At 42.9% G+C, this 17879-nt stretch overlaps 1 protein-coding gene across 2 annotated transcripts in view; it reads left to right on the plus strand.

Moving 5' to 3' along the window:
- sp3 (phosphatidylinositide phosphatase spermathreecae) overlaps nucleotides 1–17879 on the plus strand; it is a 241834-nt gene that overhangs the window by 207905 nt on the left and 16050 nt on the right. For both annotated transcript variants that reach the window (XM_075676714.1, XM_075676715.1), the window contains exon 17: nucleotides 8306–8634. In XM_075676714.1, the coding sequence (XP_075532829.1) occupies nucleotides 8306–8634 (329 nt within the window). The remainder of the gene's footprint in view (nucleotides 1–8305; nucleotides 8635–17879) is intronic.

A 17879-nucleotide genomic window follows, 5' to 3' on the forward strand; every position in this document is an offset into this window, starting at 1 on the left:
TGCGCATGACAGAAGCGCCGGAAGAACATTGCCAAGAATAACTAAACAAGCGAAAGTGTAAAATTGTATAATAATGTATAATGTATTGTAAGATTTGTATTAGCGTTTTTTTAATTAGGTCTGGAAGAATTATAGAGAAATATATATATATTTGCGGAACAATCACAGTTCTGTTGGAACCCTCATTTACTGCTCTACCAATTTAAGTGCCGAAACCAACTCGTGTTGTTATTTGGGAAGTTGCTTAACGATGCGTGGTCACCAGTCCCGTACAACCGCATAGAGCGCAGGACACTGCAGTTCTAGACGTACTGCACTTACCGCGGAAGGTTAGAAAAACGCCCACATTAGCACAGCAGAGAAGTGGCTACACCAGGTGGCTCGCCTGATAACGGTAGAAGCGTCACTCAAAATACATGGAATTATTCTCCGCTTCCGGCGGTGTTTTCTCTACTTCCTTTTTAAATAAAAGGATGTTGATGCATAAATATTTTCACAAACAACGGTTAAATTTGTTAATGTTTGCTTCAGCTTCCTGTTTGGCTGTTGCCTTGGATCTCTCCCTTAGTACATCGCTTAATTTCTCAACTCCTTGCGACTCTTGTTTCCAGTTGCCAATTTTGGACGAAAAGTACTGTACAATTAGAGAAAATCCATACGAGGTAACAAGCGACTGTCATATTGCTTATAGGTTTAACGGTAATTGCAGGGCCTTATGATGGACGCTCTTTCGCATTATTTTATTTTCCACCTTATCTAACCCTTATTTATTTATTTATTTATTTTACAATACTGCCGCTCTCAGCCGGGAGCCTAGCAGACGGGCATGAACACTTTCTTTTCCGTACATAAATACACGTACGCACAAGACAAAGAATGAAAGAGCAACGATATTCAACAAAATACAAAAGATAAGGTAGATAAGGTATACGATAGAACTCTAAACAATGCAGAATAAAATGAACAACAACCAGGGCACATCATAGACAAAGAAAAACGAGAAATATTTGGGAATGAACAAGTGTATAAATTTTTTTTTTCTAAGTACTGTCAGTTTAACATAAAGAGAATAGGGAACAAACATTAGAAGTCGTTAATAATCTCTTGTGATGAGCTCCAGCTGTGAAACGAACAGGGATAAAGAGTTAGTAGCTGTTAATGACGAGTTAAGTTCATTCCGTTCTCTGATTACCTGAGGAAAGAATGAGTACCTGAATGCGTCATTAGAAAAGGAATATTCAGTTAGCATATGCTCGTGTTCATGCCGTGTTATTATAGATTGCGAATATGAAATGTACTGGGTGATATCAATTTTATACTGACGGTGCAGAATTTGAAACAGGAATTTTAGTCGACCTTGTTTTGCTGTCATCGATAATGTGTTGAGGCCTGAGGAAGCTGAAAGATGTGAAGGTGAGTCAGTAGAACGATATTTGCTATGAATGAACCTTGCGGCTTTTCTTTGTATGGCTTCAAGTTTAGCTATGTTAGTTGCTGTGTAAGGAAACCAAATTGTGTTAGCGTATTCTAAAATAGGTCTCACAAATGTTTTGTAGGCCAGAAGCTTAATGTTTGTTGGAGCGATCTTTAGGCGTCTTTTTAGATAAAATAGCTTTCACAGTGCAGTAGTTGTGATATTAGTTGTGTGTGTTTCCCAGTTGAGGTTTGATGTCAACATTATCCCTAAATATTTCTGTTGCTCAACCATCGAAAGAGACGTGCCATTAACGATATAGGTGAAATGAGAGGGTTGCTTTTTTCTTGTTACTGTTATTGCCACTGATTTATTGACGTTAATAGACATTTGCCACTGGGAGCACCGCTCGGCTAGCGTGTTAAGGGAATCAGAAAGATCGAGATGGTCGTTATGGCTGTTAATTTCTTTATATATTACGCAATAATCCGCAAAGAGTTTGATTTTGCACGCTGTATTATTAGTTATATCGTTAATAAAGATCAGAAATAACAGCAGCCTGAGTACCGAGTCTTGTGGTACTCCAGATGTGACAGCAACGACGTCAGATGACATATGGTCAAACATAACAAATTGTGAGTGGTGTGTTAGAAAAGCTGTTATCCAAGCAGAAACTTCTTCCTTCCCGATGGCTTGCTCCACTTTTGCAATTAGCTTAGTGTGACTCACGCAATCAAAAGCTTTAGATAAGTCAAGTAAAATCATATCAATTTGAGAATGATCATTAATACTAAAAGCAAGTTCATGAACTGCCTCTGTTAGTTGAGTGATGGTTGATGAGCCAGATCTCGAAAATCGTGCTGATGATGAGATAGGATGTTTTCGCCTTCTAGAAACACTGTCATGTGTTTTAGAATGATGTGTTTTAGTATTTTGCATGAAGTGCTGGTGAGAGATATGGGTCTGGAATTGGCAACATTACTTTTGTCTCCTTTCTTGTGGATCGGTATTATTTTAGCCTTTTTCCAGTCGTGTGGTAGATTAGTAGTTGCTAGTGACTTACGAAAAATCTGTCCCAGATATCTACTGCACCACCCAGCATATTTTTTTAGGAATTCGTTTGGAATTTCATCAGGGTCGTTTGCTTTCTTAGGGTCAATTTTGAGGAGAAGATTGCGGATTCCGGCGTCCGTTATTATTAAGGGATCAAGCACAGAGGTACAGGATGGTGGAAGAGGGGGAAGTGTACCATTGTCTTCTGTGAAGACTGGCTTGAAGAAATCGTTATATTTATTTGCCATTGCACTTTTTTCTTCTTTTTGGTTGTTGTCTGCTCGGTACTGCACAGATGTTTGCAGACTCTTTGTCCGTTATTTTTTAGGAAGCTAGCAAAAGTGACACTGTAGTAGTATTGTTTCGAATCTTCTAGTTTGTGCTTGAAATGCATAACTGCAGATTTTAACTTCAAGGTTGTAGATTGTTTTGCATTATTCTTGTTTGCCTTACGAAGCCGATTTGCGCTCCGTTTAGCATGGATGACTTCACGTGTGATCCATGGAGTCTTAAGGTGCTGTTTTTTCTTTTGCATTGAAATATAATTAGTTGTACAGTGCAGGACAATGCTATTAAAATGTAGCCACAATGCATCTGCATCAGTAGATTTCTGAGATGCTTTTTCCAAAAAGGAATTGAATTCATGCGACAGATAAGTTAGTATGCTGGCGTCATCTGCTTTATGAAAGTTAAAAAACTTTTTACTGTAAACAGGGTAGTAATACAATGATCAAGCTAGAATGTGCACATAGGTATACTATGATCAGATATCCCTTCAGTAATGTCCATTTGTACTTGACTTGTAGAAAAATGTTTGCTAAGAAATATGATGTCGAGGATATTTTTCTTTGAGCCTTGAACGCGAGTAGGACAAGTGACAATTTGATGTAGGTTAAAATTTAGCATCAAGTCTGTTAGCACTTCTGAGGCTTCTGATGTGTGACGCATTGTGGGCCAGGCTATGTCAGGAAGGTTAAAGTTGCCTGCAAGAATAATCCTGGATTGATGGACATGACGCTGCATATATTCTTGAACTGCTGAAAGGCATGTGCTGTCAGAGGAAGGGCTCCGATAAACACAACCGGTTACAATTGACGTCCCGTCGCACAAAAGTTTGTAGAAAACGGCTTCAGCATTGTCCACCTCAGGAAGAAAGACTAAGCGAAGACAGTTTTTTATCAGGAAGGCCACTCCTCCAACCCGTGAAGGTTGGTTTTTTCAGATGATTGTGTAGTTTGGCGGAACAATCTCGTGATCGAATATAGCGGGTGATAGCCATGTTTCCGTGATGGCCACAATATCGGGCTCGTAGTCGACAAGAAGGCTTTCCAAGGCTTCTCTGTTTTATTTTATTTAGGACACTGCAGGCATTTACATTTATCAATGTTAATCTTTTGATTGTGTGGCTTGTGTGGCTCGGTGGGTTATTTGGCAGTTTGTTTCTGTGTCGTTTTTCTGCATCGGTACTTTGTCCTTCTCTTCATCCCAAATATATGCGTGTTTGTTAATGTAAAGCTTGTCAAAAGAAAGTGACTTTTTCCTTTTTTTTCATAGTCTGATTTTGCACTATCCCAAAGTTTCTTCCGTATGTCTCTTATTCTTTTAGAGAAGTCTTCACCAATTGAGTAGTCAGTTGTTTTAGTTTGAAACCTCGGCTTAAGATTGCTACTTTTTCTCTGTAGTCAAGTAACTTCATTATTACCGGTCGAGTTTTATCTGTGGCATGTTTCCCCAACCTATGTATACGCTCGATGGCAACTTTTTCTAGTCCCAGGGTGTCTTCGATAATGTCTTTGTTCACAGTTTGCTCTAGTGACTCGCTAGTTTCATCGTTTTTTTTTCCTTTAGGCCATAGATAATTAGGTTAGATCGCCTACTGCAGTTTTCTAGGTCGTCAATTTTTTGTTGAAGTGTGTCTATAACTTTGCTCATACAGGCGATTCCTTGTTGACAGAATTCAACTCTATTTTCAAGGACCGTAAGGAGGTCAAGCTTGTTTTCTATGTCTCCTAAACGTTTTTCTTTAATATCTCTAATATTCTTTAATATATTCTTAATATTGCGGGTATATGGTTCCGAGGATCTGCCAGCGTCACGGCGAGCTGTTAATCGAGGAAATAATGAAGCAAAAGGAAAAGTTAAACTCAACTGGCGTTTTCTCCAGCTGCAATTCGTTCCACGAGCATGCACACCAGCTGACTACGAACCAAATCCCTTTCCTGGTCCCTGGATCAGTCTAAACCAAGAAGGTTGAATTAATGAAGCAACAGCGATGCGCGTGATTGTTGAATAGATGGTGACAACTGAACTCACCACGAATTAATCGCACGGGCACCGAATCAATGAGAAAACTGGCCTTCATGGCCCAGGAGATGCCGATAACTACCGCCATCCAAAAGGAGTGAAAAAATTGACGACCATTCCACTCTGTGAAAATGGAATCACACCGAGAGCTGATGACAGTCAAAGCTCTCAAATGGAAAGCAAAGTGCTTCACCTCCGCCGCGGATCGGCTCGAAGGTAGTGCAATGCCGGGCCTACTGGCGGCAAAGGTGAAGCAGGCGTTAAGCACTCCCCATACGTGGGCTGATCCCGAAGATAGTGCAAGACCTGGCCAACCCCCGGCGGAGGTGAAGCAGGCGTTAAGCACTCCCTATATGTGGGCCGATCCCGATGGTAGTGCAATGCCGGGCCGACCCACTGCACAGCAGAAGCAGGCATTAAGCACTCCCCATACGTGGGCTGATCCCAACGGTAGTGCACTGCTGGGCCAACCCGCAGCGGAGGTGAAGCAGGCGTTAAGCACTCCCCATACATGGGTCCGTACCGAAGGTAGTGCAATGCCGGGTCGACCTGCGGTGGAGGTGAAGCAGGCTTTAAGCACTCCCCATACGTGGGCCCATCCCGAAGATATTGAAGGGTTGGTTCCGGTTCCCGAGCCCACAGAGGTATGTGCCATTGAGCTTGGACCCTTTTTGCACATCACCAGGATCGGCCCACATAATGATTTTTGCTGTTGACGGACGCCGAAAAAACTACGGAATGTTAGTCATTTACAGCTTTTGCTGTAAAAGGCAGCAAAATGTTGACCGCCGTATAGATTGATTTGTCGGCGCTTTAGGAACGTGTGTGAGGAGTAGTGGCGTGGGCGGTGGGGGATATGCCGCTTAATTTTTTTTTTCGAGGGGGGGGGGGGCCTGGGCCACCCCTGCGCCCCCCCCCCCCCCCCCCCCGTGTATGTACCTGCATACAGCAGAGCTTGATAAAAAAGTTCAGAAATATGCTGGATTTTCTCATATAGCAAACAATTCAGTTGAAAAAATTTCGTAAACGCGTAAGCTACAAATGACCAAAATTGCATGGCAATACGATGCAAAACTTAGTGCCCGAAACGTAGCAGGCACTATGCACACGATCCAACTTCTCATGTTACTCGAGCACTGGCGGTAGATGGCGACACACTGTGTCGTCCCACCCAATACCATAGGTAAATATGCATTCATTAATATTGGAGATTTAATTCTCAAATGAAGTGACAAACCATCTTCTAATTATATTAAATACAGGACTGACAAAAATTAACATTGTCATTTTGGGTCTTAAAGACTGCCCACGGGTTGAAAAGTAGTGTTAACCTTTTAAGTGCCCAAGTATGTGCATCTGGCCACTGATGCACACCCATGGCTGTGCCTGAGTAACCTCATGTTGCACTCTTCACATGCTACCTGCCTTTCAGGAGATAATTTGTGAACATGAAACATCTGTAGACTGGTTGTACCATTTACTAAAAAAATGGCGAAACTAAACCTTTTTGTATATTTTGTTTTTGTATGACACATGGCGTGACAAAGCTTAATGACTGTGTTTCTCACGTCTTTCATTTTCCAACAAAGTGGACAGGCACAAAAAGCCTGCGCATTTTTTCAGTGATGCGGAAAGTCAAGAGCTTTTATGAACTCTGATTCAGAGTACACCAATGTTAATTACAAGGCGTCTTCAAAGGCGTCCTGTACCACCCCTCAGGCTTGGTGAAAAAACACAGTCTGCGGATAGCATACACTGCTGTGAACATCTCAGCCAAATTTTACAGTCATGGATGGCGCATAGAACTCGCAAGTGGAGCACAAAGTCACATTTTTCTCAAACGCTTTCTTTTCAACACAAGCCTGGTCCTCACTAGTTTCTGGACACTTTATTTTGTACTATAGCAGATTCCAGTTTGCAGCTGTTATTGGCCAATAGTTGACATCAATCAAGAAGGGTGTTTGGATCAGTGTACTTCTTCCTACTGTTACTGTGTATTTTTATTGACACAGTTTAATAAGCAGGCTGAAGTAAGCGAAAATCGGCTTTCAAACTTTGATGATAATTACGTGCTTCCTGAAAGAGCCAACCATCATCTGCTCACACAGAGCCGCAACCGCCAGCATTGGAATTAAACTTTGGCCACCCTGCTTATTGGTGTCGTAGCCGTTAGGTCTCGCTAATTTCAACTAGTTTTGAAAACTCAACTAGCCTCGAACCATGCAAAAATTAAGGTCAGACCACACGCATGCTTACCAGCATGCGCTCACTCGTGGCCGCTCCTGGTTAAACACCCAGGTTGACTTCACATTGTATTGCTATTGATCATGCTTCAAGATCGCAAGTTGGATTTGGCTACTAACCATCGGTCAAGCTGGTGCAGGAGAAAACCACGTAGCACAGCCAGACAGGGGCATATGAACGGGAGCACTCACATAAGCCCTGTCACACACAAAGCAAACGCTGTGCATACACACTGCAGTTGCATGTAGCTGTGGTCTGCTGCATAGCATAGATACTGTGGCTGTTTGGGGTGCCATGATGAGTCCGTGGGCCAAGTCCAACCACGTTTGGCATGTTGTAGGCACCAGAATTGCAAATAGTTGCGTCTGTGTGAACATCCAAAATCAAATTTTTATCTGCGCGGCACAGTGACGTTCAGTAGGTGGAGCAATGTGGGCACACCCTGCTCTGCTGTAGCCTTTGTAATGCAAGTCATTAGAGAAGGAGCAGAAGCACCGCGAACAGGATGTTTGATTGCCAATAACTCCACTTCTGCTGAACGGATTGAAGTACCTTTTGTGGCAATGTATTTCTTAAATCGTTTAACTTCAAATGCATCTCTTGAATTCTATGAAACGTGGTTCAGGGCCTCTTTACATGGTATTGACAGTGACGAAGAGACCATGTTGCCTCAGGAACACTCATTATCTTTATTAATATAAATAATTAGTGCAAGTATTGGTCCTTGTTTGAATTTCCAAATTAAAAAACTTTGTAAAATGTTCAGCAACACATGTCAATAAATAGCATTTGAATTTAAAGCTTATTAATGTGTTCCTTAGACACAGTTTGGGAAAACCTCTGCCACAATGCGGGCGGAAGTGCCCGAAACATCTGGCACCCAAACGGTTAAAAAATATGAACAAGAAGAGAAGCTTCTAAAGCATTATCATTGACATACAGATGCTTGCTATAAGCACTATTTGACATTGGACACGCATTAAGATGGTAATTCATCCGTGCCCCCCCCCCCCCCCCAATAACTTGAGCATGTTTTTGTCAATGCCAGTACAGTATAGAAGCCTGCTCACATAGAGTCGGCCTCTCCGTGGAACATTAGAGTTTCATGTGACAGTGCTTTGTTAGTGGCAACTTTGTTTCCTAAGAGCATATTTGGCAACAAGACTATAGTCTGGTGCATCAAGTGTAGAAGGGATGAAGTAACCAAAAAAAGGCCTTCATTGTGCAGGCAACAGAAACTAAAGGAAAAGGTGTGACAGGTTGACATTGAATGTGTGCACTTGTTTTCAGAGTCACTGAAGGCCATCTGCGAGTCATTCAAGGTGGCACTGAGCGTCAAGTCACTGAGTGTGCCATTGTTTGAGGGTAAACTGGAGCGGCGCCGCAGCAAGCTGCCCTTTGTCCAGGGCGAGCGACCAGGCAGCCTGGGCTTGGCCCCTCTGGGTGCCATGACACGCAACATGTCTGAGGGTCAGCTGATGGCCTTTGTGAGTGTCGGCTCACGTGCCCTCAGCAATGTGACCTCACAGTTCGCCCGGCTGAACCCCATGCGCAGTGTGCGTGGCCTGGCCAAACGCCCTGCTGCTGCACTGGGGGCACTCACCGAGGGCTCCTTCCAGGTGGGCCCACTCTTTTCCTGAATAAGTGCTGCACTTGACCATTTGACTGCTGTGGGATGCTGCAGTGAGAGGACGAGGAAAGGCAGACTTTAAAAAACAGCGCAGCCTGCCCATCCATTTTTTAACTGAGCATGAAATTACTACACCTATAAACCCATCCCTGCATGTAATGGGTAGCCCAAATTACTGTGCTCTGGCACCGTAAGAAGAAAATGTTGGTGTCCACACATAAAGATATCACGTGCACAGACTGATTCTGCACATTGCAGTGCTTTAGCATAATGCACACCAGGAAATATCTGCACGCTTTCCTGCTTATTTTGTCCCCAAGCAATAATCGTCATCTATCTTGCATACCTTTTTTTCCTTTGATGCTGCACACCTGGTCCTTTCAGATCACGAACAACATGTGTTTATCAGCATGACATAGCATTTTTGACAGGAATGTAGCAAGCACAGTGTTAAAGATAGGAAATTCACACAAAATCGATGACAGTTAATGTTTAAGGACAGGCTAAGTCACAAAGGGTGAATTTTTTGGGAATGTGAGATCATGTGCATTACTGCTGCTACTGCTATCGTGTGCATTGATGCAAGGGCACACAGCAAGGTGGCATCTTGTCAGTGCAGATGACAGTAACAAATCATGCATCATAATCATTTATGTCCACTCTAGAATAAAGCCCTCTGTCAGCAACCTCCTGCAGATGACTTTAGAAAGTGGCATGCACCTTCAAGCAGCCACCAGTAAGGCGTATGGGAATCTTAAGGGAAGGCGCTCAGCATCTGCTTCACTTGCAGTATAGGACGTGCCTCGTCTAACTGGAGTCTAGCCTTTTTTCCACCATCTCAGATAATCATAGCACAACAGGTTGGGAAGAGAGTCTGTCTTCATGCAGTCGGTGCACTGAGCGCATCCTTGCTCTAGCACCCACTGTCTGCCTGCTGGGTATACGCTGCAAAGCTCATGAGTCATGACCTGCTTTTGGTAAAGGCACAAAACAAACAGCCACGACACACTGCTGAAAAGGCAGTGGCACACCATCAGAACATGGAGTTGGTTTTACACTACTACCTTGTTGCATTTCAGCTGTCTGTATGTGCAGAGGCATTCCAACAGCAAAAAATGTTTAAAGCGATTGGGCGCATAAACTGTTTCTTGCGAGGCTCTTAGCCATGTCTGTTATGCACTGGAATATGCACTATTATGTACTAGAATACCAGAAATGTTATTTTTAACAGATATCTGTGAATGTTCCTTTCAACATGTTTTGACAAGTTGCCGGGACCACTGACGGATTGCATGGAAACATTGCCTGCCACTCACGCTTTCTTCCAAGTTTATGCTTAAAAATATGCCTTGGTGCATTCTGGTAATAGCTGCGAGGTTCCTGTGAGTGTGTTTTTATCTTTAAGAACATGCAAGACCAAACTGTTTCACAAAATGGTGTGCAACCCTGATTGATTGGAGAAGCCGTCTGATAATGTTTCAAGCCTTTTGTGGGTTTCGCAGGTAGATAACTTCTCAGGCATTTTTCACAGAATGATGATTGCGTTAGCAAGTGTCGAAGAGCTCGTGAAAAAAAAAAAAACATAAGCTGCTAACCCTACACATTTTTGTGCATAAGGCCAGCATGCTCAGATGGTGTGAGAAATTTCGTAGGCTTCAAAGTGCTGTGCGAGCTCGGGCTGGCTCGCTATTCCACGTGCCAGGAGCTACGTCACCCATAGAGACCAATCCGAGCATGTGGTTTTCCGACATTTCGATGGCGAGAGGGCTTGTCGCAGCAGTTTGCAGTGGCTGCGGTGCTAGCTATGCAGCACATGGCCTCCAAAAACAAAACTTGCCCTCAAAGTTTCCATAATGCCCTTGGCACCGCAGGTGTTGCTGACTTTCCTAAAGTCTATTGCCCCTCTGTTGACTGACCCTATGCTATTCCAGTTCCATCAAACCATCTAATCCTCCGACATTCTCAACTGTGTTTTCCTTCCCTTTGAACCAATTATGTTATTCTAAAGGACCTGCTCTATGCATTACATGACCTGCCAAACTCCACTTCTTTCTCTGTGATTCATACAGCAATCTTTCTATCCCTTCATGTTATGTCGAACATCTTCTATTCCATTGCTCATTGCGCAATCCTTAGCTCTCAAGCTTGTTACCTTTTCAGCCGAAGGTCAGTAGTGCTAGAACGCATTGGTTTCTTTTCAAAGATATCGGTAAGCTACCGTGTGTTACTTAGGCAATATACCATATTTTGATGAATATTGTTACGTAAGAAGGCATTGCCGATGACGCCTTCAACTTGCTCGTATTCAACAACGTCGCGACGGTGGATGCTGTTATAAAAGAGTGACGCTGCCTGGAACTCGCTAAAAGCCGACGTATCGACCAGCAGTTTGCCCGTTTGCCCAACACCCCAGCGACGTCTTCCTGTGCCGATGCTCCTCGTCCCAACAACACTGGCGATATTACCAAGATCGTCCGGCGTGAGATTGAGGCCGCCTATCCGGCTGCCTTCGAATCCAGCCCCACCAACGCACCTGCAGTCACCGTTTCCCTGATATAGGCAGTTGTCCGCCAGGAGTTCGAAAACATGGGCCTTCACACCATCTGCTCAGCCCATCGCCCTGATACCCATCCGGCTTCTTCGATTCTGCCCCATCCCGCATCTTCTTACCCAGCACCTCCACCAGATATGTTACGTAAGAAGACGCAGATGAAAAGCTATATACAAGTATATTTACAACGTAATACGCCGCACTTGGCCAAGAGGCAACAGCCCGCACTAGCGTCTAATCGTCGTCGTCGTCTTCTTACTGCTCGCCTCTTCGTCATTGGTAATACTATTCCGTAGCAACATGACATGAATTGATGTGTGCATGTGTGTAGCACCCTGTTTTACATTTCGGAAGTGCATCTTTGTTGCAGCTGCCAAGTATAGTTTTTTCAAATTGCAGCAAATTGCAGCAACCACCCAACAGTTGAATTCTGCAGGAAGGCCGAGTTATCATCAATGTGCAAAATTTTTATTTGTTTATTTATTTATTTATTTATTTACTTACTTACTAGTTTCTTTGTTTTGTTTTACCCTCAGGTTCTGCACCTTACAGAGGGATGGGGCACATTACAACAACTGGTTGATACGACAATAAACATGAAACAATAATACATTAGTACAAAAATGTAGGGCTGAAACAAAACAATTACAAAAAAAAAACGTGCCAGAAGAACAAATTAAGTGCCAATTAAAGAACGCACTCAAATGAGGCTACGCATACTATTCAAAAACTCTTAATGTGATTTGTCCGTGATAGCAGTAGCCGCTTCTGGAAGCTGATTCCATTCAGAGGTAGTTCTAAATAAAAAAAAAATATGAGCAGAGTCAACTCCAGTTGACACCTAGCATCTACATGTTACTACTTAGGTGTTGTGCTTTTTTTGTTTGCTTGCTTGTTTGTTTTTTTGTTGTTGTCGTGATACCCAGTGACCCATGCTGGCATCAGAAAGCTTCATTGAAAAGCTGCACATACCCAGAGGCTCCATGGGAACATACTTGGTGGTGCACATACCCAAGGTGGCATCTAAGAAATTCTTGAATAACAGCACATACCCAGTAGTGGCACATACCCGCAGGAATGGCCCAAAATTTTATACTGCCCAATCTTTGGGATTGGCCCATGAAAACGGCGAGATAGTCATTACAGAAAACTGGGTTGAACGTGGCAAGACCTTTTTGCCGATGATTACTTCTAGACAATATTAAAAGAAGGAGGTTTAACATCATGATCAGCAGCGGCAGCAGCCTACTTTATGTCCACTGCAGGATGAAGGCCTCTCCCTGAGATCTCCAATTGCCCCTGTCCTGTGCCGACCGATTCCAACTATACTCCATTCCATACATAGCAGTCAATGCTGTGAAGGCTAGAGAGCCTTCTTTCAGTGGCTTCGTTCGCACTTGGATATAGTTCGATGTTTTTTTATCCCAATTGTGCGTAACTGTTTTTTAATGTAGGCTCAGTATTGAATGAAACAAGTTTTAATCCTTAGAAACAAACAGACTGTAGTGTATGTCTGCTAAGGCGTCGTTTTAGATCATTTTTATTCTTGTTGTTCTTTTCGTTCTTTTTTTATCTGCAACTTGTCGTGAGGAGCCTCTCGTGCATGCTCGCGCGAGCGAACGCTGTTGGCGCATAGTGAAGCATGGACGGAACACGCGGAATGATAACTTTTCGTCACTGAACTTCTTGTGTAGCTTCCACAGTGTTGACTGCAATGTATGGAACGGAGTATAGCGCCCGCAAATTTCCTAATTTCATCACCCCACCTAGTCATCTGCCATCCTCGACTGCGCTTCCCTTCTCTTGGCACCCATTCTGTAACCCTAATGGTCAACCGGTTATCTAACCGCCACATTGCATGACCTGCCCAGCTCCAGTTTTTTCTCTTAATGTCAATTAAAATATCGGTTATCCCCGTTTGCTCTCTGATCCACACCGATCCCTTTCTGTCTCTTAACTCTTTCCCTACCATGAGGAAAATGGGTGTTTTTATAGGTTACGCCAAATTTTTTTTTCTGGAGGAAGTGCTGCACTGAATATTTTCTGTAATACATAAACAAAAAAGTAAAATGAATGCAACTTTCAGGCATAAAAGATTTATTAACGAGATATATGTCATAAGAAGAAAAGATGTAAATTGCCAAAATAAAGATTGTGGGATAAAATTGAACAAGGTGCATTTGTATCTACTAGGAAAAATATGCAACGAAAATTGTGAGATATACAAAATGTATTACCATCTAATATGCACTATCTCCAAAAAAATCAAAATTTTTCGTTCAACAGGTATTCCACTACAAAAATTTAACTACAAGCACTACGCTTGGGCTTGCCGCACTGCAGTCGCTGATGTTCCAGGCTGGTTTACGTCAGTGTTGCTCTCAGAGTCAAAGTCAGACGAAATGGTAGCATCCTGAGACTCGCTGCTGCTCTATCCATCGATAAAATCAGTCGCAGATGCAGATCACGACATCTGCACTCTTTCGAAGTGCACTTGCCGCTCCCGGAGGCTACCATTTATGCTTTCTACTTTGACGATCACGAAACATCGGAGCATGTTCAAAAATTGCCGCATGGTGTGAAAAAAATCGGACTGCTTAGAAAACAGAAATATAGTTCTTCAGATCCAATGGCGCAGTGTGTTCGTGAGTGGCGCGTAAAGTCTCAAAAGCTGCATTTAAAACCATTGATAGTGGGCGGCCATTATTGTTTTTTATTTTGACGATCGCGAAACTTCAAAGCATGTTCAAAAATCACCGCTTGGTGAGAAAAATTTGAACTGCTTAGAAAACAAAAATATAGTTCTCCTCCTTCAAGTCCGATAGCGCAGTGTGACCAACGTGCAAAGTCTCGAAAGCGGAGTTTCAAACCATTGTTAGCGAGCTAACTATTCCCAATGGGCGCGGTATGGAAAGAGTTAACATTATGCCTAACATTCTTCGTTCCATCACTCTTTGCGCGGTCCTTAACTTGTTCTCCAGCTTCTTTGTCAGTCTCCAAGTTTCTGCCCCATATGTCAGCACCGGTAAAATGCACTGATTGTACACTTTTCTTTTTAATGATAATGGTAAGCTTCCAGTCAGGAGCTGTCAGTGTCCGCCGTTTGTGCTCTCACCCATTTTTATTCTCCTGTAAATTCCCTTCTCATGATCAGGGTTCCCTGCAAGTAATAAGATATTTACGTAAGCGTCATGTACTCCTTGATTACGTAATGCCTCTATGACTGCTGGTATCTCTACTGAATCAAATGCCTTTTTGTAATCTATGAAAGCCGTATAGAGAGGCTTATTGTACTCTGCAGATTTCTTGATTACCTGATTGATGACATGGATGTCATCCATTGTAGAGTACCCCTTCCTGAAACCTGCCTGTTCCCTTGGTTGACTAAACTCCAGTGTTGCCCTTATTCTATTGGAAATTATCTTGGCGATTATTTTATATCGTAGTGGGAGTAAACTAATGGGCTTATAATATTTTACTTCTTTAAAGTCTCCCTTTTTGTGGATTAGTATAATGTTGGCATTCTTCCAGTTCTCTGAGACCCTTGAAGTCGATGACAGTTCGTATAGAGGGCCACCAGTTTTTCAAGCATTATGTCTACCCCATCTTTGATTAAATTGATTGTTATTCCATCTGCTCCTGCCGCTTTTCCCCATTTCATGTTGTGCAAGGTCCTTCTAACCTCATTACTAGTTATAGGAGGAGTCTCTGTAATCTCTTCATTAATACTTCGAATGGAGGTATCGTGGCTGCTCTGGGTACTGTACAGGTCAGTATAGAATTCTTCCGCTGCTTTTACTATACCTTCGAGATTGCTGATGATATTAGCCAGCTTATGTTTCAGTAGATACATCTTGGTTTGTCCTATGCGAAGTTTCCTTCTCACTGATTTTATGCTGCATTCATATTTTACTGGTTCCTCAGTATTTCTCACGTTATCATTTCAAATATCACTTATTTTCTCCTTGTTGATCAGTTTTGACAGTTCCACAAATTCTATCTTATCTCATGAGTCAGACACTTTCATTCTTTGTCGTTTCTTTATTAGGTCCGTTGTTACTTAAGAATGCTTGCCTACTGGTTGCCTTGGTGCCTTACCTCCCACTTCAAGTGCTGCTTAGCCTAGTTAGGGTTCCATTCATTGCCTCTGTCATCTTCATCTCTCTGTTCTAAGGCTGCATATTTGTTAGCAAGTACCAGCCTGAATTGGTCATCTTTTACCTTTATTTCGTCTAGGCTGGCCTGTTTCTTCCTGACCAATTTGACTCTTTCTCTCTTCAAATTGAGGTGAATCCTAGACCTCACTAACTTATGATCACTGCACTTTACCTAACACTTTAACATCCTGCACTATGCTGGGATCAGCAGAAAGTATGAAATCTATTTCATTTCTTTTTTCACCATTAGGGCATGTCCAGATCCACTTTCTGTTGCTATGCTTTCTGAAGAAGGTGTTCATTATTTGCAGCTTATTCCCTTCCGCGAATTCTACCAGCATCTCTCCTCTAGTGTTTCTAGAATTGACGCTGTAGTTGCCAATTGCTTGTTCACCAGCCTGCTTTTTCCTCACTTTTGCATTGAAGTCACCCATTACTACAGTATACTGAGTTTGCACTTTTCTCATCACTAATTCAACATCTTCATAAAACTGACCTACTTCATCATCATCATGACTGGATGGTGTAGCATAGGCTTGTACTACCTTTAATCTATAACTCTTAAGTTTGATTATGACTATGGCTACCCTCTCATTAATGCCGTAGAATTCGTCAATGTTGCCCGCTATGTCCTTATGGATTAGGAATCCAACCCTGTATTGCTTCTTATCTGGGAGACCTCTATAGCAGAGAACATGGCTGTTAGTCAGCACTGTAGAAGCCTCACCAGTTCTTCTAACCTCACTAAGGCCAATGATATTCCAAACAATGCATGATAGTTTCTCAAATAGTCCTGGTAAAGAGCCTCACTCGAGAGAGTTCAGGTGTTAAAGGTTGTCAGCTTCAGTTTCCATTGGCGGCTTCTTCGCAAAGATTATTGTTATAATAAATTTTATGAAAAAGTTAGTCAGACTTTTTTGTGCCAAATGGTAAGTTCTGAAAGGTTAAGCTGTGCAGTTATGATTGGATAAGATGAAGCGTATGGCATAATTGCCATATGCTTCAAAGAATGATTCGAATAGTTAGGAACTGCCTCAGGAAAACACTAGGAAAAGGATGCTTCAGCTTCGAACAGCTCCACACTTTACTAACAGAGATTGAGGCAGTGATAAATTCTAGACCACTCACATACATTTCTGATGATGCTACCGAAGCGGAAGTACTAACCCCTTCAAACTTTTTGTCAGGTAGACGTCTCACTGCCCTGCCACAAGCGCAAGTTAACGAGAACTCGGGAGGTCACACAGACACACTGCGCGCCTGGAGATGTAGACAACAAAAACTAAACTACTTTTGGCAGCGCTGGTATAAAGAATACATCTTGACACTGAGAAGCGTGCACAGCAGGTCACAGAAGCTCGACAGCTGTTTAAAGAATGATGACCTTGTCATTATTAGAGATAACAAAGTACCCATTACGTTATGGAAATCAGGTAAAGTTGTTAAAATCTTTAAGGGGAGCGATGGGTACGTCAAAGCATGCAAAGTCCAACTAGCAGACAACACACAGCTCACGAGACCGGTTCAGCTTCTTTGTCCTCTGGAACTTCGCAAGTGACATTGTTGGCCCGTTCGATGTTGGAAATCGTGCTCGCGTGGTGCATTGAAGAAGAGGAAGAGAGAGATGAACTCACGACCAGGAGAATGCTGAGGTTAGGCTTGTCACCTTGAGTACGCCATGTTAGGACGGCTTAACACTCTGTGACAATAAACCTGGCAGAAGTCTCTTTTCCCACATAAGCCGTTGATAAAAATTAGAAACAGTTATGAAGAAAATATGAAACACTGAAGAGCATAGATTGGACAGGTGAGTCAATATTATATTAGCAAAAACAAGTTGACTGCAATTAGAAAAGAGGGCTCGAATCCAGTCAAGCACATTAGGATCTAAATTTAATTGGCAGAGCTTAAAAGGTAGTAAATGATAGGGAACCTTGTCGAATGCTTCAGAAAAATAAAAAAGAATACAATCTACAGGGTTGGGACTCCTACGCCAGTTTTGCCATTTTGATACAAACACAAATTCCTGCACACCAAACACAGAAAATTGACTGAAATCGTGCCACGTTGCGCCAGAACGGCTTTGGCATGTGTGCTCCGGCAGTGGCCGCAAACAGCGAGCGTATTCGTTCTCTGAAAAAGAGTGCAGCCATTCACATAGCACACCGTGCGACGGCACCTCCCACAGTTTCTCATTGTCGTGTTTATAACACTGAGCTTTTTGGTTCTTTCGGCTAGTGGCCAGTGCATGTGCAGTTGTTCCTGGCTGTTGTCATCGCTGTCGGAGCAGCCAGGGTGGCTGTGTTTAGAGTGTACTAGAATACGATTGAGTGGGCCGAGCAGCGTGGCGCTCCCTAGCTGAGGCACAAAACAACAAAAAGTAGGTCGAGGGCACTGCGAATGAACAAGGTATTGGGGAGGCGCGCGCTGCAGCGAGTTCAGCGAGCAGGCGTCTCTGTCCCTAAGGCGGGTATAATGCAAAACTATTCCCATCTGTTTTTGAGCCCATATGGGCAAGGCCTGAGC

This window comes from Dermacentor variabilis, unplaced genomic scaffold, assembly GCF_050947875.1.
Source record: "Dermacentor variabilis isolate Ectoservices unplaced genomic scaffold, ASM5094787v1 scaffold_12, whole genome shotgun sequence".
Classification (NCBI taxonomy): domain Eukaryota; kingdom Metazoa; phylum Arthropoda; class Arachnida; order Ixodida; family Ixodidae; genus Dermacentor; species Dermacentor variabilis.